Below are 23,506 nucleotides of genomic sequence, written 5' to 3'. Positions count from 1 at the left end.
TGAAACCTGAAGCAACAAGAAATCAGTAATCTGGTCAGGTTTGATTTGAAATTTGGTATCTTGCTCATCATAGGCTTTTTTGCATCAATTCAGATATTACAATATTGCACCGAAACATTGTCTTCCTTAGTCGTATAGTCAAATATTTGTCCCTAAGTGCCTCACCATACCCTAGTCCTGGCGCTGTGTACCAGTAATGGATAGCCTCCAACTTTTCCTTGCCTGCAATCAGCCAGGAACGCTGAGCACGTTGGAGGGGTCTAGATCTAGGCCATTCCTGTCCCTGTGGGCTTGTCTACAGGCAACCTTTGCTTGGGAACCAAGTCCTCATCTAGCGGTCTGAAGATGCACTTAAGTCCGAAGCTCCCCTACTCAATCCTTCCTTCTAGGTGTCAGACTTTCAGTGTGGTATGAAGAATTCCCCACCTTCTGCTCCCTTCTCTATCTTTCTAGGTGTTTCACTCCAAATAAATCTCTTGCACTTCTAATCACATTTTGGCACCTGCTTCTGGAAGTCCCAAACACAAAAAAACTAAAAGGAGTGTATTATAAATTAGAAAATATGTAAGAATATGGGTTTCTCTATCTTTTTCAGATTCTAAGTTGAATGTGTGAAGTAAAGACTATGTTTTTAAAATAAAACACAAAGCCTTTGGATTTTACATAGGAAGTTTTAATTAAGTAGAAATGAAAATTTATCCAGATCAATTTATTTGAACTTACATCCAAGAAGAAACATTCAACTTAAGGATTAGAAATAAAAGTGGCAATTGTCTACTTCTTTTGTGGTAAGGAATAGATCATACAAGCCTGACTGACGAGAGTAATAGCTTTGTGAAAACTGTATATTCGAGTACATGTGAACTCATACTTGGCTTATACAGAATTTATCCAATTCTAGCAAAGTCAGCATAATTTAAATAAACCTCGAGTTTTACACCATGGCTCTCAAGTCTGAAAGCTTAGATTTGATTATAACCATGGCAAATGTGATTATCTTTATTTTCTGAAAACGTAATCAACTTTTAAAATAAGTTAAGCAAACATCAGTTTTACACAGACCATATGAAGGGTAGGAGGAAACTGCAATTGTTCCTCTAATTGCAGAGCCTAAACCATAAATTCAAATTGTACTGCTATCTCTACTGTTAAAACAAGTCAAGAAAGTCTTTTACAGTCTAAGAGAAGTGAATGTAATTATGCAGCATCCACTACAAAGAGATTTTGAAAACCTATCATCACGTTAGTACTCAATGGCTGTACAGCAATTATTTTAAAGTATGCTCCCAGGGTCACCTCTTGCTGAAGAATTAACCTCCAGGAAGTCGAGTTACAAGTATCACCTGGGCCGGGCGCGGTGGCTCACGCCTGTAATCCCAGCACTTTGGGAGGCCGAGGCGGGCGGATCACGAGGTCAAGAGATCGAGACCATCCTGGCTAACACAGTGAAACCCCGTCTCTACTAAAAATACAAAAAATTAGCCGGGCGTGGTGGCGGGCGCCTATAGTCCCAGCTACTCGGGAGGCTGAGGCAGGAGAATGGCGTGAACCTGGGAGGAGGAGCTTGCAGTGAGCCGAGATTGCGCCACTGCACTCCAGCCTGGGTGACAAAGCAAGACTCCGTCTCAAAAAAAAAAAAAACAAAAAACAAAAATACAAGTATCACCTACATTTTATAGGAAATAAAGGCAAAGATTTAGGACTGAGTCATCTGTTCAAAATTAGAAAGTAAATAAAAAAATAGACTTTGGTTTTATTTGAAAATCCCTTTCTATTGGGTTATATCCATTAATCTACATTTCAACTTCCAAGCCAATCTATTTTAAAAAGTTACCTCCATTTTGTGTCCAATATCTTACTGTATTAGAATAGTACAGGTAGACTCTTGCACTGCTCATTTCTAGTAGGCCATTAATAAAGAAAAGAAAAACCTTTGTGCTTTCTGTTCTTTCCTTAAATTAAAATGTAAAACTGACTTTTTTCCCCAAAGTAGAAACAGTAGTTTGCTTGACGAAAAATCTTTTATTCACTTGGGCATTACATTACCTAACATTACACAGGCTATTTTGCTTTTAAACATTGTTTTCCTTGTGTTGTCTCCAGGAATCTCTTATAATTTTGTCTATTTTCCTGTGAAATTTGCTTTACCAAAATGAATGCGTAAGCTGTTTATTGGATTCTGACAATAGCTAAAAGTGACAAGAAATATTTTAATGAAAAGTAAGCGTAAGAGTTAGATCTTGGCCGGGCACAGTGGCTCATGCCTGTAATCCCAGCACTTTGGGAGGCCGAGGCGGGTGGTCACCTGAGGTCAGGAGTTCGAGACCAGCCTGGCCAATATAGTGAAACACCATCTCTACTAAAAATACAAAAATTAGCTGGGCGTGGTGGCACACGCCTGTCATCTCAGCTACTTGGGAGCTGAGGTAGGAGAATTGCTGGAACCTGGAAGGCAGAGGTTGCAGTGAACCGAGATTGCGCCATTGCACTCCAGCCTGGGCTGACAACGGCGAGACTCTTGTCTCAAAAAAAGAGATCTCAAGGTTTTTGTTTCATAGGAAGGAAGCTCTCTATTGCGTGGATCTATAAAATGATCCAAACTTCAGAGACAGGAAGCTGATAACTGGATTTATCTTCTTAATGGCTTTGGCTCATGAATAAATGATAATGGTTTATGTGTTTTTCTTATAAAAAGAAATGGAATTTGTATACCGATAGGAGTCCTACTTGCCACATTTGTTCTACTTATTAAGGGATTTCTAATTACTGAGACATTCTTTATATTATTTATAATAAGAGGTCAAAACTTTAACTGAAAGCCATTCTTTGACCACAGTTGGCCATTAGCTGAAATTCAGGAAATAGCACAGGTTTGATCACCAAATCAATAAATCTAGCCACAGGCTGACTAAAAGCTTCCTTTAATCTTCTTCCTATTAGGTCTTCCTTTAAATTAAACCATTCCCTTCATGAATTATTTAAGTGAATGGCATGGTTATAGAAAGATCACATATAACTCTATACAAAAATGCTAAAGGAACCTTAAAAAGTCCATTCAGCATACTTCAGGAATTATACTATGAATCAAGATGCTGTAGGCTTAGAAAAAAATGGGAGTGGGAGTATGTCCTGTAAAGCTTCAGAGAAAAATAGAAAAGTCAAGTTTATTTCCTGATTAGCCCAGGATGATTCCCAAAGCGCAGTTAAGTGTCTGGTCCAGACTAGCTATTAGCGATTAAGTAGTTTCTTTTCACTGTCAAGGCTTTTCCCTGAGGTAATGCCTAAATTCCTAATTTTAATATTTGATCTTATTTCTCTTAGCTCCATCCTCTCACCAATAAGCTCTCCACATTTCCACCATGCTAAATGCTTTCTCAACTCTGGAATTTACACTGTTCAAATCTTCCCTTTGTTCAACAGTTACAAAATTTTACACAAATTTATACATTCCCACATTGTTCCTCTCAAAATTTACTCATTTATATAGTGCAATCAATATATTGTTTACATTTTATATAGGTTAGTTTCTGAATACTGTATGTTCTTCCAAATGTATCCTTACAAAGACACAGAGGAAGGGGGTAACCTTTCTGAATTCCAATTCCTTAATGTTTTAAAAAAAATTATTACTCTTTTCTTTTCCCTTAAACAATTCCCTTCTCAAGTCTTTATGTATCTACTTTCCAAACTTCTTTTCACTGTAGCAAATACCAAAGGAAAAATAAAAATCATTTCAGAGTCAATGAATCTCCTCCCTGCTCTCATTTATTAGATCAACTACTTCAAGGCTACATATGTGGCAGTACTTTTTAAGTGTTAACAGCTGTTAATACTTTGAAGTTGAAAAAATAAAAAAGCCAGAGAAAACATATCACAAGCAATCAGTTTGAATTATATGAAAAGGTACTTAGATCTTGACTTTCATATAAATACTAATTTTAACACTATAAAAGACAACATAATTATATATCATTTTTCTTTATAAAACTACCCCTTAACAGAATATTTGTAAGCTAGTCATCCCTTAGGTTTTTCTGTACTGATAAAAAGTTATTTTTAAAAGAAAAAATATTTAAAATAATTGTTTCACAGAAACAGAAAATCTTATCAAATTCTGATAAAAAACTATAATCATGGGTACTCTTACCACACTATTTTCTTTCACCAAAGATGGATATTTAGGAAGTGGTATATTGGTTAATAAGATAAGCTTCTCAGTGATCTACAAAAGCGCCACAATAAAGATGAGGTAGTATGAGACTTTTCTAACCCTGTAAAAGGTAAATATCGTCTTTAGAAGAGATATTTATCCTGACATTGGTGTTATGATATCCTGAGCCTCATCACTGCTAAGAGGTGCCATTTTTGTAGCTACATCTCATTGAGACTAAGACAATCTTGAGATCACTGAGAAAAAAAAATGCTAAAAGATAACGGTAATAGAGATTTTCCTTAATTTTGTAATAATTACTAAAAAATTATTTTAAAGCTATTATGGAAAAATGCCATTTTCATGTTAACAGAACTGCAAGATAGGGAAATGCTACTCACATAAAAGCAACAATAATGAAGAAATATTTGTTCTAACTTGGAAGTTTATGAGTCAAATTTCTTTCAATCTAGGTAGAAGCAGTTTCCTAATATAGCTAAACTAGCATCAAGAAATCAGTTACGATATTAAAAATGTCAATGTGTACAAAGGGTTAGACAGCTCACCAGAAGAAAATTGTCTATCTACCTTTATTATTCATTGATTCCTTAAAAAAAGAAGATAGGATACCACTCCATTTATTTTTACTAGTTACCTTGGGCTAAAGATGTTTCTAAAAACGTTGCCCTGTTTCTGGGACAGTAAATTTAAAATATCACCCCTTTTGTCCAGTACTGTTCTGTATGGTGTAAGTCATGTAGCTGTCAAAAGGCTTTCTTTTTTTGAAGCCACATTAAAGACTAAGTTAATTCTGAAAATAGGGATAATTATTTGGATCTTGTAGATCAAAAACAATATTAAGCTTCCTGAATACTGAGCTCCGTGTTTATTTCTTGAATCTTTATTCAAATTCAACTTAAAGTAATGAAAAACTACTTAGGTACTCTTTGGTTACCAGTGGAAATTTGTGGCTGCTAATACATTGTGGAATTTCCCCAAAGTAACAGCTCAGAGTTTCTATAAAAGGGCTAAGTAGAAGCAACAGTTCATAAGCTAATACAGAAAAACCCCACAATTACTTTAGCACTTTAGTAACTACTAGCTACTAATAGTGTTATCATTATTTTCAAAGCTTCCAATGAGAAAGGAACAAGATTTATGTTTTGAAGATGGTTTAGCTCTTACAGGTTGAGAGAAAGACCTATTCAGGAATGACAGATGATCCGGCCACATTGTAGAAGAGTAAGTGCACCTCCAGAATGATATGTTTCCATTTGATTCTCATTGACCAGATTAATCAAATGTAGTAATCCTGCTTTAGAGTTAATATTTAAAATAAAAATACACCAAGTTTGACTTGGTTTTGTTACCTTTAACATCCCTATTAGTAAGTTACAAAAGTCAATAACATTAGTATGAATGGTGAATTACAACATTCAGCTTTACTGAAGAATATCAAACTCAATGAAAAGGGGGACAGGGGACTATATTTTATATATAATACTACTAATGGCATAGATTAACAAAATATTTTACATGTAGGAAAGGACAAAAGATTACTTTTAAAGAATAGTATGAAATACACAATATTCAAATGTGTTTGCAATGCCTACCAAATTTCAAATGTGCCTGGATCATGTATAAATTAAGGAAAGAAAAAAGGATCATGTATAAATTAAGGAAAGAAAAAATGTAAGTATACAACCTACACGGTAAAAACAAAAACCAAACACCTGGTTAAAAATACCTATTTAAGCTCTAGTGTATAACCTTAAACAATTTGTGTATCACTAAAAAAATGGATTTATTAGTAAAATTTAGGGCAGAGATTTTATTTTGGACACCACTGCCTTTGTAGAAAAATCCAAAGTGGCATAAAAAGAAAAATAAAATATTAAAAGAAAAAATATATATTATCATTCCCATGTTCCTATCCTGTTATTAGCATTGCTGTTCTGGTGCATCAATCCTGAGTACTCTAACTTTTGATTTATAATGATATTCCTTCAGATATAATTTCATAGAAGAAGGAATTGGAAGGGCATCGATGCCATCGTAAGTTGTACAGTTACAAATAACTGTTCTGCATATATGCTGCAGGGAAAAAGGGAAAGTCCGAATTAAGGGAGTGGATAGAAGTGGTTCAAAGAACATACAGGCGCTTGGGTCCTTATAATGTTCTAGGAGCCCAGTAATGTCAGGAGAATGGAAGACACAGGGGTCATGTGCATCAAAGCTAAAGTTGTGATTCCACTGTTCAATTCTAGCATGAAGAGAACGACTATAGCGTCTAAAACTAACAGAGAATAAATAGTCTTCCTGTGCTGAGTCTCGAAGTAAAAAGGTACCCTCTGGTTTTCCTTCCAGTAGTGCTTCGGCTGCATATTTATCCATCACTCCCCAGTAACATGGGTTGTTATTGATCTGAAGGAGGTCTGGTACAAGACAGTGGACATAATCAATCTGCGTGTGGTATTTAGGAGGTGTTTCCAACTGCAGGATTTCATCATCCAATTCCCATTTGGGTTTGTTTCTTTTTCTGGAACTTGTGCAAAGTGTTAGAATTTCATCATCGGAATCCATATCACTATCTTCTATACTGTTATTTGAAACCAGGTTCATCACAGAGCCAGTCATAGGACCTTCTCTACACAAAGCACTGTCGGTGGTTATGACACAGGGCTGAACATTAGTATGTGAGAAACAGTTTATATTTTCTTCCATATTTCTTCGTTTTAGCTGACCATCCCTCAATTCAGTCTGAGACAAGTCTGTGCTTACCCATTCATCTGACTTGGAATTTATAGGAGCAGTGTGTCGTTTAATAAAATGCCACCTAAAGGCTAAATCTGATCGTGGTGGGAAAGGACACTTATCTAACATGAGTTCACTGATATGAATTTTCCTTTTAGACGGAAGCCCTGAAGAGTGCCGACTACTACAATTCTTTATTGGAAAACACTGCCCCACGGCATCTTGCAGTTTCTGTTTCAGAGATCGGCCTAAAAATCGATGCCCACAGGAATGATCTAAGTCCAACTCAATGGATGAACAGCTGTGCTTCCTTTCTTGGTTCCTTAAAGACACTTCGGTTTTCTCTATACCATTCACTGTCTCAGCATCTGAATAACTCTCACTCTTTTTTGACCAAGATAACTTCTTTCCACTCCACACATAACCGTCTTTTCTGTCGGCACTTCTGCTCCGACTAGTTTTGGGCCTTACATCTACATTTTTACTAATATTTTCATTATTTTCTGCCATGTTAACAAATTATCCAGATTCTAATGTTATAAATACTGCTTTTTCAATTTTTCCAGCAGGAAGTGTCTTCTGGGTACTTTCTGGATGTATCTAAAGAAAACAAAAAAAAGTCATTAACCATTTGTCATCTACCTTGTCTAGTTTACATATTAAGCTTCAATTAGACACAAGAGGGAAAAGCACAGTTAGTACATGAAAAAGAGATGTTGGAAGGGAGTCCCAAGACACTTTGTTCCCACTTAAATAACATGCTATATATTATATAATATACATGATAATTTAATAGTGCCATAGAGTGAAGAGTGAGTTCCTTTCTCATAGCTAATTTTCAGTGTGGATAAGAAAAAGCCAAGCCTCCTCTATCAACCATAATAAATGCTCAAATGTGAATAGTTTCTAGTCTTGAAGTATATCTTATGCTCATCTCTCCTTACCATAGTTTTCTTATTTCACAGCAGACCAGTGAATTATTTGTAGGAGACAGACACAAATCTATGAGCTGGTATTTGAGAACTACTACCCTACATAGTTCCTTCACCTTCTTCTCCCTATTTCCTTTCCTACTGATTAAAATATGAACAATTTTAAGTTGTAAAGCTGTAAGAATTTATTAAATAAACAATCACCATTGAACAGCAAAAATGCCCAGTAAGCATTCCCAATACAGTGTTTTAAACTCACTTCAATAATTAGTCAACTTTACCATTAGTCTAGGCAATTTTTAGAAAATACAAAATTGATAAAAATTAGCCATTTTAAACACATACTCCTTTGTATTCTTGATAATTTGAAAACAAGCAAATAAATTTCTATAAGGCACTGCCTTTCCTCTGAAGTTGGTAAAACATACTAGAATTTGCAATGTAAAATACCGAGTTTCATGAAGACTAATGATAATGATTGTTTGTAAATGGAATTTACTTAAGTATTCTTATGCGGAATAAGATTTAGGGTTGCCAGGTGAGGTGGCTAACGACTGTAATACTAGCACTTTGAGAGACTGAGGCGGGCGGATTACCTGAGGTCAGGAGTTCATGACCACCCAGCCTGGCCAACACAGTGAAACCCCATCTCTACTAAAAATACAAAAAATTAGCCAGGTGCAATGGCGCATGCCTGTAATCCCAGCTACTCGGGAGGCTGAGGCAGGAGAATCGCTTGAACCCAGGAGGTGGAGGTTGTGGTGAACCGAGACTGCGCCACGGCACTCCAGCCTGGGGGACAGAGCGAGACTTCATCTCAAAAAAAAAAAAAAAATAGATTTAGGGTTGGCTGGGCATGGTGGCTCACACCTGTAATCCCAGCTCTTTGGGAGGCTGAGGCAGGTGGATCATGAGGTCAGGAGTTCGAGACCAGCCCGGCCAACATGGTGACACCCTGTCTCTATTAAAAATACAAAAATTAGCCAGGCACAGTGACGGGTGCCTGTAATCCCAGCTACTCGGGAGGCTGAGGAGAACTGCTTGAACCCGGGAGGCAGAGGTTGCAGTGGGGTGAGATCGCACCTCTGCACTCCAGCCTGGGTGACAGAGCAAGACTCTGTCTTGGAGAAAAAAAAAAAAAGATTTACGCCAGGAACTTGGGGAAGGGGTCCTATAATCTCAAATATTTTACAAATGAAAAATAAATTTTGCAACAACAAAAAAAATCAGTCATACTCAACAGTCTGATATGATTGTCTGATTATGTCACAGGAAAATTTAAAAATCCCAACAATCAAGTAAATGTCTACAGACACTTGAATCCATTTTCAAAGTAGTGGATTTGAAATAAGTATCTATATTAGAAAATATGACTGTCAAGTGTTTAAAAGTGTGAACTAATAATAAAGACTTGCCATATAAAGAACTCCATTTCTAAGGCCAGGTGCAGTGGCTCATGCCTGTAATCTCAGCACTTTGGGAGGCCAAGGTGAGTGGATCACCTGAGCTGACTTTGGGACCAGCCTGGGCAACATGGCAAAACCCTGTCTGTAACAAAAATACAAAAAATTAGCTGGGTGTGGTGGCGCACGCCTGTGGTCTCGGCTACACAGGAGCCTGGGAGGATCGTATGAGCCTGGGAGGCAGAGGTTGCAGTGAGCCATGATCGTGTCACTGCACTCCAGTCTGAGTGACAGAGTGAGACCCCAGTTCCAAAAAAAAAAAACCATCTGGTGATTATAGTTATTATGGTCAGCCCTCCATATCCATGGGTTCTCCATCCTCAGATTCAACCAATTGTAGATTGAAAATATTCGAGGAAAAAATCCCCAATAAATTAAAAGCAATACAGTATAATAACTCTTCTTTTTTTGAGATGGAGTCTCGCCCTGTCGCCCAGGCTGGAGTGCAGTGGCACGATCTCGACTCACTGCAAGCTCTGCCTCCCGGGTACATGCAATCCTCCTGCCTCAGCCTCCCGAGTAGCTGGGACTACAGGCGCCCACCACCACGCCCGGCTAATTTTTTGTATTTTTAGAAGAGACGGGGTTTCACCGTGTTAGCCAGGATGGTCTCGATCTCCTGACCTTGTGATCTGCCTGCCTCGACCTCCCAAAGTGCTGGGATTACAGGCGTGAGCCACTGCGCCCAGCCTATAATAACTCTATATAGCATTTACATTGTAGTATTATAAGTAATCTAGAAATGATTAAAAGTGTTTGGGAGGACATATGTAGGTTATGTGCTAATATCACTCCATTTTATTTTAAGGGATTTGAACATCCATGGACTTTGGTATCTGCAGAGGTCCTAGAACCAATCTCCCTTGGATACGCAGAGACAACTGTATTTTGATTTAGTGTGCTCAATGATATATAACCATTTAAGATCTTTAAGGAAAAGTATTTCTTATCTAATTTTGAAAGAAACTTCATCACTTAGCACAGCCAAAATTGTATTCAACTGCCTGCTTTGGCTGTTCATTGACTAAATTCCATTGAACAAAAATTAGAAGCAACAAGATGGGCTGAAGAATATGAAGAGTCACTTATTAATAAGGTTTGAAATGCTTGGCACTTTTATTTACTAAATGAACTTCACTTATGAGTGTGACCTCTAGTCTTGTCTCCTTGCTACCTCTAAATTGTGGCATTTCTTCCTTCACTTCCATATGAGAGCTAAGCTCTCTACCTGTGTTCTTTTTTTCTTTTTCTTTTTTGAGACGGAGTCTTGCTCTGTTGCCTGGGCTGGAGTGCAGTGGCACGATCTCGGCTCACTGCAAGCTCCACCTCCTGGGTTCACGCCATTCTCCTGCCTCAGCCTCCAGAGTAGCTGGGACTACAGGTGTCCACCACCATGCCCGGCTAATTTTTTTTTGTATTTTTAGTAGAGACGAGGTTTCACCATGTTAGCCAGGATGGTCTCGATCTCCTGACTTCGTGGTCCGCCCACCTCGGCCTCCTAAAGTGGTGGGATTACAGGCATGAGCCATCGCGCCTGGCCTCTACCTGTGTTCTTGATGACATTCTCACCTTTACCAAGGCCCTACTTCAATTTCTCTCTCAAACTTCTTGCTACCTTCAAAAACAACTAAGTCTGCTTATAAAATGTTTCAGTGATTATTATAATGCTTTCTTGGTCGTAACTGTTCCCATTTCTACTAAATTCATTTTATTTTTTTAAGACAAGGTCTCTATTGCCCAGGCTGGAGTGCAGTGGTGCAATCATGGCTTGCTGCAGCCTCGACCTCCCAGGCTCAAGTGACTCTCCTGCCTCAGCCTCTGGAGTAGCAGGGAATACAGGCACGTGCCACCATGCCAGACTAATTTTTAAAATTTTTTTGTAGAGACAGAGTCTCCCTAGGTTGCCCAGGCTGGTCTTGAACTCCCGGGCTCAAGTGAAAGTGCTGGGATTACAAGCATGAGCCACTGAGCCCAGCCCTAAATTTCTCAATGAGTAGTGTAACTTAATTTCCCCTCAAGATGAAGACAGCTTTTTGGTTTTTTCTCATTATAAAACAAAAATTACTCCAGTCAGAAAATGGCTGAGTAAAAATCTTTTTGCCCCACCCTTCTCTCAGAAGTCAGTCCAAACAACAAGAAAATATGAGAAATAAAATCACAAACCTCTTCTTCAATGAAATGAACAGATATCTATAACCTGAGTCATAAAATAGAAGTACAGAAAACGAATGAACAATAACTGACTCAGCAGCAGAGATGCAGGTGACAGACATCAGGCACAGAGGTAACACAGATAAGACACAAGCCAACAGAGCAGGTACAATTCAGGACCCACAGGCACTGGGTGCTACAGAAAGTCTGGGTGGAGAACAGGGTGGAACATGGGGAGATAAGTTGAAATTCTGCCTAAGAGCAGGTAGATTTCTCAGTTTCTTATCCACATTTAGAGGAGATGGGACATTTATTATTTGGAGAAACTGAACTAGGTGGGCTCAGGACTTTAAATACCAGACACAGCAGAGGTGAGGGGAAGACTGGGCCTAAAAAACAGAAACAAAGTAAAAGTTCCTTGTTCTCTTCTGCCATCCAGCTCCCAGAACTCCAGCAGCTAGATTTATACCTCCCTAACAGAAGAGTGGCAGATACTTTCCTGGAGAAAGAGAATGGCCAAAGAGAAAAGATCTGTCAAAGCTGATAGCTGGGAATCCTCCAATAAAAAGCTAGAAGACCACCCAAGCATACAGTGAAGCACACATATCCATAGGCCCTGGCTACTCACACACAGCTTCCAGGCAACATAGCTGTACACTCTAAACTATGAAAGAACACTCCTGGGTTATCAGACTTGATATGGTTTGCCTGTGTCCCACCCAAATTTCACTTTGAATTGCAATAATCCCTATGTGTCAACGGTGCAGCCAGGTGGAGATAATTGAATCATGAGGGCAGTTTCCCCCATACTGTTCTCATGGTAATAAGTCTCTTGAGATCTGATGGTTTTATAAATGGGAGTTCCCCTGCACAAGCTCTCTTGCTTGCCACCATGTAAGATGTGACTTTGCTCCTCATTCACCTTCTGCCATGATTATGAGGCCTCCCCAGCCATGTGGAACTGTGAGTCAATTAAATCTCTTTCCTTTATAAATTACCCAGTCTTGGGTATGTCTTTAATAGCGTGAGAACAGACTAATATAAGACTTTTGAGGAAAGCTTCTAACATATATGAAATAACAAAATATACAGAATTTGGAGAAAGCAATAACCATGGAAAGAGTAGAAACTAAAATTGACTTACTTCAAGTCAAGAAAAGATATTACAACTATGAATAAGTAAGATGGTATAAAAAGGAGGTGGGGGCCGGGCACAGTGGCTCATGCCTGTAACCGCAGCACTTTGGGAGGCCGAGGCGGGAGGATCACCTGAGATCAGGAGTTTGAGACCAGCTTGGCCAACACGGTGAAACCCTGTCTCTACTAAAAATACAAAAGTTAGCTGGGTGTGGTGGCAGGCGCCTGTAATCCCAGCTACTTGGGTGGCTGAGGCAGGAGAATCGCTTGAATCCGGGAAGCGGAGGTTGCAGTGAGCCGAGATTGCACCCCTGCACTCCAGCCTGGGTGACAAGAGTGAAACTCCTTCTAAAAAAAAAAATAAAAAAAATAAGAAAAAAAGAGGTGGAGACAACTAGAATAAGAATTTTTTTGGAAATTAAAAATATGATTGTTAGGCCAGGCACGGTGGCTCATGCCTGTAATCCCAGGACTTTGGGAGGCAGGTGGATCATCAGGTCAGGAGTTCAAGACCAGCCTGGCCAAGATGGTGAAACCCTGTCTCTACTAAAACTACAAAAATTAGCTGGGCACAGTGGTAGGCACCTGTAGTCCCAGCTACTCGGGAGGCTGAGGCAGGAGAATTGCTTGAACCCGGGTGGTGGAGGCTGTGGTGAGCCGAGATCATGCCACTGCACTCCAGCCTGGGCGACAGAGTGAGACTCTGTCTCAAAAAAAAAAAAAAATATGATTGCTAAAATATTTTTTTTTTTTTTATTGAGACAGGGTCTCACTTTGTCACCCAGGCTGGAGTACAGTGGCATTGATCTCAGCTCACTGCAACCTCTGTTTCCCAGGGCTCAAGTGATCCTCCTGCCTCAGCCTCCCAAATAACTGGGACTACAGGTGCATGCCACCATGCCTGGCTAATTTTTGTATTTTTTTGTAGAGATGGGGTCCTGCCATGTTATCTAGGCTGGTCTTGAACTCCTGGGCTCAAGTGATCTGCCCACCTTGGCTCCCAAAGTGCTTGGATTTTCAGGTGTAAGCCACTGCACCTGGCCTGAAATAAAATATTCAATAGAAAAGTTCGTGGGTATGCTTAGGAACTAATACAGCAAATAGGAAAAAATGGTTAACTACACAGAAAAGACAAGAAAATTAGAGATTAATATAGGCATTTCACAGAAAACAACAACAAAATGGACGGGAGAAATTATTAAAGAAACTATATTAGAAAATTTCCCAGGAATGGCCAGGTGTGGTGGCTCAAGCCTGTAATCCCAGCACTTTGGGAGGCCGAGGCGGGTGGATCACCTGACGTCAGGAGTTCTAGACCAGCCTGGCGAACATGGTAAAACCCCGTCTCTACTAAAAATACAAAAATTAGCTGGGTGTGGTGGCAGGCACCTGTAATCCCAGCTACTCGGGGGGCTGAGTCAGGAGAATCACTTGAACCCTGGAGGCAGAGGTTGCAGTGAGCCAAGATCATGCCATCGCACTCCACCCTGGGGGACCAAGATCATGCCATCGCACTCCACCCTGGGGGACAAGAGTGAGACTTCATCTCAAAAAAAAAAAAGGTTAGAAAATGTCCCAGGACTAAAGGACAGGCACCTCCATATTGAAAGAGCCCACTCAACATCAAAGTACATTATTCTAATTTTAGAAGCCTAGAGATAAAGAGGAGATACTAAGTCTTTCTGAGAAGGAAAATTCATGCTCACCATGGAAAACCCAAACTAGGCATAAAGTTATAAGGAAAAAGTAAATATATCCATAATCCCACCACCCAGCAGTAACCACTTTAACATTCTCAGTATCTCTATATATGTATATGGATGGCAAGGATGCATTCCCACAGCATAGCGGCGGCAGGCATTAGAAACATGGTTTGAGTCCATAAGAAGGCACGTGACTTTAATATTTTGCTAATGTGCTCGTGTCCGCATTTTTTTCTTTAAATCATAGCCATATGGTAAATTTTCTATTTTGTTATGTTTCTCTTTTATTCATGGGCATGCAGTGGGTGTTTCTTGGAAATGGCCAATTTTTATTAAAATATTTCTGGAAGGAAAAAAAAAAAGAAACATGATTTGAGTCCAGTTTCTGTTTTGTGCTAGCCATATAACCTTGAAACATCAGTGCATTCACATGTAAAATGGAGGTACTAATGCTATCTATTTCACTGGGCTGTTGGGGATAAAATAATGCATGTATTCAGCTCAGGTCCTAAATGTATTAATTACTCAATATATGTTAACATATATGTTTATTTTTTTCTTTTTGTTTTAAAAAGAAACAAAGATTACATATGTTGTTTTGTTAAAGCACCCAAGCCAGTCTTATTGGCTTTACAGTTTTCTTCATAATGAAGAAATCACAGAATACCTCTGTCTCTAGTGCAGTGTTACTACAAGGTAAAGAGATTTTCATGAGCAAATATAATTTTCAGGAGGAAAACTAATGTTTCAAAGTGAAAAAGGATCCATATGTCAGATACAGGTGAAACTCATAGACCATGAAGTTACAGAACAATTTGACGTCTTCCCCCAAAGAACAAGTGTACACGCTAACAAAACAGGTTTTCTTTTGCAAGACTCCCAACTTGTATGTTACAGGTACCAGTCAATCAAGTGTATTTGGATTTTAGATTAACTGTTTTTACGTGTGCTAATGCTGTAGATGTCCATAAAATAAAGTGAAAAATATCACTGCCCTAGTTGAGTTTTCCACACGTTCACCTGTACTTAAAGAGCTAATGCAGGCCAGGCGCGGTGGCTCATGTCTGTAATCCCAGTACTTTGGGAGGCCGAGGTGGGTGGATCATCTGAGGTCAGGAGTTCGAGACCAGCCTCGCCAACATGGCAAAATCTCCTCTCTACTAAAAACACAAAAATTAGCCAGGTGTGGTGGCGTGCACCTGTAGTCCCAGCTACTTGGGAGGCTGAGGCAGGAGAATGGCTTGAACCTGGGAGGCGGCGGTTGCAGTGAGCCAAGATTGCGCCATTGCACTCCAGCCTGGGCGACAGAGCAAGATTCCATGTCAAGGAAAAAAAAAAAAAAAAAAAAGAGAGAGAGAGAGTTAATGCAATGAAAACTTTTTTTTTTTTTTTGAGGTGAAGTCTCACTCTGTCGCCCAGGCTGGAGTGCAGTGGCGCAACCTCTGCTGCCTGGGTACAAGTGATTCTCCTGCCTCAGCCTCCCAAGTAGCTGGGATTACAGGCACCTGCCACCGCGCCTGGCTAATTTTTGTAGTTTTTTTTAGTAGAGACGGGGTTTCACCATCTTGGCCAGGCTGGTCTTGAACTCCTGACCTCGTGATCCACCTGCCTCGGCCTCCCAAAGTGCTAAGATTACAGGCATGAGTCACCGCGACTGGCCTGAAAACTTTCTGATTAGTTACTGTTTTGTATCTATCTCAGAATTAGAGCTTTATATAAATTTTGCGTAGCTATTCTTTTGCTAGAGAACTGTTAAGTTCATGCTCAAGAAGTCCTACTTTTATAAAATGTTATCTTTTGCCCCATCAATATATGATCCAGAATGTCATCAGATATTTTAGTCTTCAAAGTCGGAAGAAAATTTTTCTATTTATATTTGTCTAAAACATACAAAAACTAATATTAGTACTAAATATGGTTGATAATGTTACCATCATGCATTGTCAGATGGTCATTTGTCTGTGCTGTTCCTAAGAGAAGAATGGGAGTTCCAAAAAGCTGACAAGTTATGGCAGCCAGCCCTCTCCATTTCTTTATTAACTTTCAGTGTACTGTTTATATCTTTTTGTTTGTTTGTTTTTGAGACAGGGTCTCACTGTCACCCAGGGTGGAGTGCAGCAGTGCGATCTCGGCTCACTGCAACCTCCACCTCCCAGGTTCAAGTGATTCTCCTGCCTCAGCCTCCCCAGTAGCTGGGATTACTGACATGTGCCACCACGCCCAGCTAATTTTTGTATTTTTAGCAGAGACAGGGTTTCACCATGTTGGCCTGGCTGGTGTTGAATTCCTCGACCTCAAATGATCCACCCACCTCAGCCACCCAAAGTGCTGGAATTACAGGCATGAGCCACCATGCCCAGCTTTACTGTTTATATCTTACTAGAATATTTCGTGGATTGTATTATTTTAAATAAGAGAATCTTTAAAATATTTTGTAATGAGACATGACCATAGAAGTTTTATAACATGCAAGGTCTGCTAATTATCTCAAGACAAACTACTTACATAAGTTGTTGAACTTTTAAGAGGAGTTGTGCATTTTTCTTTTACAAAATAACAAGTGTTCTAAATTTCATAACCATTACTGAAATAACAAGTGGCTCTCAGAAGCTACTTAGCAGATAGATATATTTTTTAAAAACACATACATTTAATCATTCACTTTTCGGCATAGGTAACATCTTAACAATTACTGAGAAAGTAACTGCTTAAAAAATAACTGTGTGCTATGGAGAGATCTTATTAGAAAAAAGATGTTTAGAATTTCTTTCACCATTATTTGATTCTGTTACAAAAAAATGAGAGAAGTCTATCAAACTTTCATATCTTTATACTTAAACACATATAAAGAGAATTTTCTAATCTCTTCCAGAAGCTTCTTTGAACCAAAATTCTAAAATATAAAAAAAAATCATATTGCTTTCAATAAAAATAACTTAATTTTAGTGAGAGAAAAATTATTTTTAGTTATGAAGACTAAAGATTAGTTTTTTGAAATTGTGCTTTCGTATCTTGTCCATACATGTAAAATCTGAATGTAAAAAAAAAGTGTAGGGTTCTGAATCCGAACAAGTTGTTCCAGATAGCCTATCATTAATTCTTAAAATTTTATAAAAACTTTGTATAGGGCCGGGCGCGGTGGCTCACGCCTGTAATCCCAGCACTTTGGGAGGCCGAGGTGGGTGGATCACGAGGTCAGGAGATCGAGACCCTCCTGGCTAACACGGTGAAACCCCATCTCTACTAAAAATACAAAAAATTAGCCGGGTGTGGTGGTGGGCGCCTCTAGTCCCAGCTACTCGAGAGGCTGAGGCAGGAGAATGGCATGAATCCAGGAGGCGGACCTTGCAGTGAGCTGAGATCGTGCCACTGCACTCTAACCTGGGTGAGACTCCGTCTCAAAAGAAAAAAAAAAAACTTTGTATAAATGATGTAGAAGAAGAATAATAAGGTGGCTTTACCAACAATTTTATGTGACACAGAAATCAAAGATGATAGTTTGAAAGATGGTGACAAATCAAAGATCTTTGACTGTAGCTGCAAAAAAGCTTTTTAAAAAGAAGGTGAAAGAATCACTTGGGAAAAGGCTGCTTTGGCTCTTGATTCAATAATTAATTTTTTACGAAGGCAGCTATGTTACATTGCCCTGGGGAGTACAGAATGACATCTTTTTTTTTTAAGTCATATTTCTTAATGAGCAAAAAGCAAATGTTTAAAAAGCAAGTTTATATAAAAGCCTTCTCAAGAAAACAAGTACCCAGATTCTGCCACTATTTGGTCCCAGGTTCTACCACAAATTACAATGACAACAATAACAGAATGAGTGCCCATTATGTCAGTTTTCATTAAAAAATATTTAAATAACATTTAGTAATACTGACTAAGGCTGAGAAGGTGATTTTAATTCAAAATTTCTACAGGAAACAATTCAAATCCAATAATTAAAAGGATAAGCTTCATTTATCTGGAAATTAATTAGTATCCTCTATGATGTAGGATAACAGCATTATTGCATACGTTAATTATTCATTGAACTACTTATGTCTACGATGCTGACATACATCTAACACCACAAGTAATGTAAATACTAAATTGAAATAAATTTGATCCTATAAAGAATAATTCAGTATACTACATTAATAATTCACAAATATATTATTATTCTGGTAGTAATTAAGCCTGGGGACTTTCCCTACGAAATTCATGATTCCAAAGTTTACCTGCCATCATGTGCCCAAAAACTCCTTGAAAGCATTCTGATCATAGTCCTTGATATTTGAGTTGGATTCTGTAGAAATACTTAGGTTCCACAAACGGAAGTCACTGGAGAGCAGACAACAGATGAACTCCTTGGAATGTTAAGAAAAAAATCTGAAAACAGGTTTGTTTGTATGGGAAAATATCTGACCTAAAAAACAAATGTTTTCTCATTACAGAAGCAATACAGGTTCATTTTCCAGTAAATATTTTAAAGTATCTCCTTTTTTCATGCTACTGAGCCAGGGCTCATGGGACTTAATGGCAATTTTCTAAAAAAGAATCATTGATTTGGTAGCACTACACCCTCCTTTCCCTTTCTCCCCACTTTTTCCATGCTTTCCTAATTATAGTTTGCTTATGTCACTTTTCCCCACTCTGTACTCTAGTGGACACTAGTTCTGAAAGATGTTAACACATATTCTGGAGAAAAAAAGGTTCTCTTGTCAAATAAGTTTGGGAAATGCTTCTTCTCTCAAAGATTACAGTGCATATTTAGCAAACGTTCCCAGGAGATCCTTCAGTAAAGAAATCTGCAGAAACCATAGCTTCCTGTCTTTACTTTGCCACAAATCCTTTTGTGGAAGAAAGTTTGGGGAAACATTAATGGGCTAATCTGTTAACATCAGTGTACATTCCCTAAGCTTATTAGCTAAAGATAAGGAGAGAGGTCTAGGAACCCATCACTGAAGAGGCTAATCTAGAGTTAAGAAAGCAGAAACTATGAGCTGGCAGTACCTGAACTTCTAAAAGCAGAAGGAAGATTAACAGAATTTAAGAAACAGAATATTTAAGATATAATACTGAACCATTTTATGGAATAAATTAGATTGAACAGATTTATTTTTTTTTCCAATCTGTAATTTGTTATGATAAAAACAATATATGCTCATTGTATAATACATGGACCATTCAGAAAAGTTTAAAAAGGAGGGGGAAAAAAGCTATAATTCCATTATTTAAAAGCAAGCAATTTTGACATTTTGGCTTATTTCCTTGAATTCTTTTTTCTTGTGAGACCAATTAAGCATAAAGAGAAAATTTTAAAGTTTTAAAGATCTGTAAAAAATTAACAACCTACACTGTTTTTCACTATACCATATTTGAAAATAAACATGGTGAAGATGAAATAGCATGAGCTGCTGAACTGTCAAATGTGGGCTACAATTCAGACTTTGCCACTTACTAGGTATGTTACCTGGTTTAAAAAAATCTAATTTAGCTTAAGTTCTCCCACTGTAAAATCTGGATAATGCCAGCTACCTCATGTTTTTACTGCCAGGAGTAAAAGGTATGAAAACAACATACACTGAACTTAATGAAAAGAAATATTAACTGCTTCCTGGTATTACTCAGAACTTTTCATGTTAGAAGAAGTACATTTCTAAAAATGAGAGGTGGGAACACTTTTTTTAAAGAACACTTTTTTTTTAAGAAAAAGGGGAGAGGAAACAAAGGCTATATGTAAGGCTAGAAAATCTGCACAAAAACGTGCCTCAGAAATCTGAAGTCAAGGAGGCTCTTCCATTTCTGAAATATCACAAAGCACTTTATATTATTCCTGATGTTAAATATATTATTTTTAAAAAGTTTTAAATTCTTTAAAACAAAAAATTGTAGTTTTTTAGAAGCTAACTTAGTAAATAGATTTAAGTAGAAACAGGCAAAGATTTTTATAAGATTGTATTATATTTTCTTCACTGCTTTATAACAATTACATATGCTTACAATTAAGGTTGGGTAACAAGTTTTACATACAAATTAGTAAAAGGTGACTCTAGACTTTATGTTTTACTAAATTCTAAGTTTTGTGGCAACAGCTATGATTTGGAGAATCAGTGTGGTAGACTACCTTGGACTAGGTGAAAGACCTGGGTTCTATTTCTAGCTCTGACATTTTGCAGGTGTGTGACTAGATAAAGACTAGATAAATCACAACTTTTCTGTTTTTCTATCTATATAACACTGATTATCTCATCTTGCTGTAGTAAGGATCTAGTGTTAATGTAATACAAGAATCAAATACTCGCTGTCTTTAGCCAGGGGAACTGGATGGCTGGGAGTATGAGTAGGAGGACAACTTTTACTGTATTGCCTTTTATATCATATTAAGTATACAAACAGACAAGTACTATTTACTCCAAAATTATTAAATAGGCTAGTAAGTTTCAGGACACATTTGGAAATATAAAAATCTTCACATTTCTAAAGTGCCTTCAATGTTTCTTTTTTCAATACTTTGGTCTCCTCGGCTATTGTTACACTCTTCTAGCCTTACCTTTCACAAGATTAATCATTTTTACACCAAGTACATATTTTACTAGAAAATAATTTTTTAAACTCCTTCCATAAGCCAATACTGATATACCCTCTTAGATAAATCCTGTAAGATCACATGATTTTATATAGGTAATACCATCATTGGTAGAATGGCAATGTACCCGTTTTCTCACCCAATTGCCCTTGGGAGCAAAAATATTTGTGAGTCTAAGGGTAGTATGAGTGGTTACAACACAGCAAAGCTAACTAACCATCACTGCAATTGAATCTGTGACTTTGGCATCATTTTCAGTCAGTTCATTTAGCCACCCACACCTATGAGATAAGCACTGTTAATGACAAATAACTACATTTGGAAAATTTTTGATACTCATATCAGTGACACAGCTACACTGATTTCTTTTTAAAAAACTATGTTATTTTAACTAACTAGACAATTTTGCTAATATTTAAGTTATACATCTTTCATTACTGCACTATCATCTTGATCATATTGTTTGAATGTCTATTTCCCTCAGCAAGACCATAAACTCACTGAAGGTATTACAATTTGTAGCCATTTGACTGAAACAAATGGAATTGTGAAAACATGATACTAGCAAAAACAAGAATACATTTTTTAATATTTGAAAAATTTACTGGATAATTATTTAAACAAATCCTACTTTAAACAAAAAACACTAAATACCCACCCAAAGTACCCCTTTAATAACATGAGATATTAATAACAATTACTTTTATACATCCATGAGTATCTCCTATATACTCTAACAATGCGACGGAGGTAGGTGTCATCTCCATTTTAGAGATGAGGAATTCGATTTTCAGTAAAGGAACATATTCAAGGTCACACAATGTGTCAGTTAGAATTAAAACCCAGGACTGTTGAACTCGGAGGCTCAAGCTTTTACCATACATGCAAAATCTGCAAAGAAAATTCTTCTTTAACCTACGAATCAAATGGCTTGATTGATAAGAGAAAATGACAGATGTGTGGACACCAATCATAGTCTCATGGGTATTACAGATATTATAGTGAAGGCATTTTGTAGCTATAACTTGTTCCAATTTGCAGATTCTTCTTATGCTGAGCTCTGAATAGTACTAACCAGAAATCTCACCACGCTTTATTCAACATAGAGACGAATATTATGAGAGTTCATCTTGAACTCTATGTACTGTAGCCAATGAAATATATTGTTACTTGAACGAAAAAATTTATAAGCCAGTCTATCCAAAAAACAAATGATCTCCAAAAAAAAAATTAGGTCACTCAGAAAGCATCATCTCTGGTACCACTGCTCTTTCGGGAGATCAACAGTGGGTTATTTTTCCACAAATCCCAAGTTGTTTTTAAGCCAATCATTCTTCCTCTTCATTCATATACAAACCTCAGCGTCTAGCAAGGCTATCTGGAGCTCTAGTACTAAAAACAACGCCTCACACAATGCCACCCACGGTAAGAACACGACGGTTTGCCTGTGTGTTTGCAACTTTTCACAATGGAACTAGATTGAAAAAAACAATAGGGAAACCTCTTCAACAGAAAAACGTCTCAGGTAATAAAATAAATGTGATTGATACTGGAAGGTATCACAGAAACGCAGAAAAATTCTCAAAAATAAGTACAAATGAAAGAATATCATTCTGAAGGTTTTCATCACAGGCTGCTGTACCAATATGGAGAATGAAGATACAAGAAAAGCATAAACTTAAACTTAGTGGCCAAGACTTTAGCAGATATTGCATGGATCAAATGTAAGTACTCAAGGCTACTAAGTTATAACTCTTCTTTTGGTTCTAAATATTCACTTCAGTAAACTTTAGGTGGGATCTGAATAGAGAACACAAGTTACTTTCTTCATAACGGATATATAGAGTCGCAAAGAATAAGCATTAATTGAGCATTAATTAATTATACCTCCAGGTACCAAGAGAACCAACCGGAACAGAAATTAAGTCATTCCTCCTTTATCTCTACAGAAGCGACAAGGTGAGGGCACGAAGGATGCCAAGATTAGAGGCTCAGAAGATCTCGCCTTCTTTTCCAGAGAAGATGCTCAAAGATCTGTCTGCTAACTGGGCCCCAAGAAGAGACCGGATCCTTTTAGGGATCCGGATATTGTTTCCTCGGAGGAGAGCCTGGAGGGCAGGAACAAGACCCCGGCCTTCGAGGCCAGGCAGCGGCCACCCTTCCCCCACTCACCTCCCGGAGCGCAGCTTAACTGGGGTTGTCCGAGTAACTGCTGCCATCACCATCGCCATCAGTCTGGGCGCTTGCTTAAGTGGAGAGGGGAGGCCCAACCACTCCTGCACCTCATGTAGGTCTTACAAAGCAGATGCTTTTCTGCCACCCCCAACCCCGCTTCGGCGTTCCGGTCCCAACCCAGCCGTCACGGTCATCGCCTCCGCCGGTTCCCTGGGCGCCGCCACCACTTCCGTGTTCAGCTCCCTCCCTTCCTCCCTCACTTGCCCGGGCAACCGGCTAATTTCCACGCGGAGGGCGCCGCAGCTGACGCCACCACCCGGCGACCTCTGTCGGGACCTGCGCTGGGCGTGGGCGGGTCGGCGCAGGCGCAATGTGGTGAGCGAGCCGAAGCGCGGGAAGCGGCCCTTGTGGATCCTCAGTGGCGGAGGCTCGGTCACCCGGGTGAGTCCCCACTCCGGCTGCCCGCGTCC

At 38.5% G+C, this 23,506-nt stretch overlaps 2 protein-coding genes across 4 annotated transcripts in view; one reads left to right on the top strand and one right to left on the bottom strand.

The window, feature by feature from the left end:
• Positions 1 to 651: 651 nt before the first annotated feature.
• SOCS4 (suppressor of cytokine signaling 4) lies at positions 652 to 23,456 on the bottom strand. 2 transcript variants are annotated; one of them, XM_019010144.3, is made up of 3 exons: positions 23,034 to 23,456; positions 18,511 to 18,639; positions 652 to 7,504 (listed from the first exon to the last, which is right to left on the bottom strand). In XM_019010144.3, the coding sequence occupies exon 3, from the start codon at positions 7,412 to 7,414 to the stop codon at positions 6,092 to 6,094; it is 1,323 nt and encodes a 440-aa protein (XP_018865689.2). In that variant the 5' UTR covers positions 7,415 to 7,504; positions 18,511 to 18,639; positions 23,034 to 23,456; the 3' UTR covers positions 652 to 6,091. The 2 variants fall into 2 exon arrangements, with proteins under 2 accessions (XP_018865689.2, XP_018865688.2); XM_019010143.3 differs by lacking the exon at positions 18,511 to 18,639 and having other exon boundaries at positions 23,034 to 23,405.
• The window catches only part of WDHD1 (WD repeat and HMG-box DNA binding protein 1), an 89,662-nt gene continuing 89,546 nt past the window's right edge, over positions 23,391 to 23,506 (top strand). For both annotated transcript variants that reach the window (XM_055361416.2, XM_004055198.4), the window contains exon 1: positions 23,391 to 23,477. The gene's annotated coding sequence lies outside the window, so the exon portion shown is untranslated. The remainder of the gene's footprint in view (positions 23,478 to 23,506) is intronic.

The sequence above is a fragment of the Gorilla gorilla genome, chromosome 15, assembly GCF_029281585.2.
Source record: "Gorilla gorilla gorilla isolate KB3781 chromosome 15, NHGRI_mGorGor1-v2.1_pri, whole genome shotgun sequence".
Lineage (NCBI taxonomy): Eukaryota > Metazoa > Chordata > Mammalia > Primates > Hominidae > Gorilla > Gorilla gorilla.
This window is presented reverse-complemented; position numbering and strand designations above follow the sequence as displayed.

What these genes read in the sequence shown, in the direction of transcription:
- SOCS4 (XM_019010144.3), bottom strand. Translation starts at nt 7,414, where the DNA reads ATGGCAGAAAATAATGAAAATATTAGTAAAAATGTAGATGTAAGGCCC.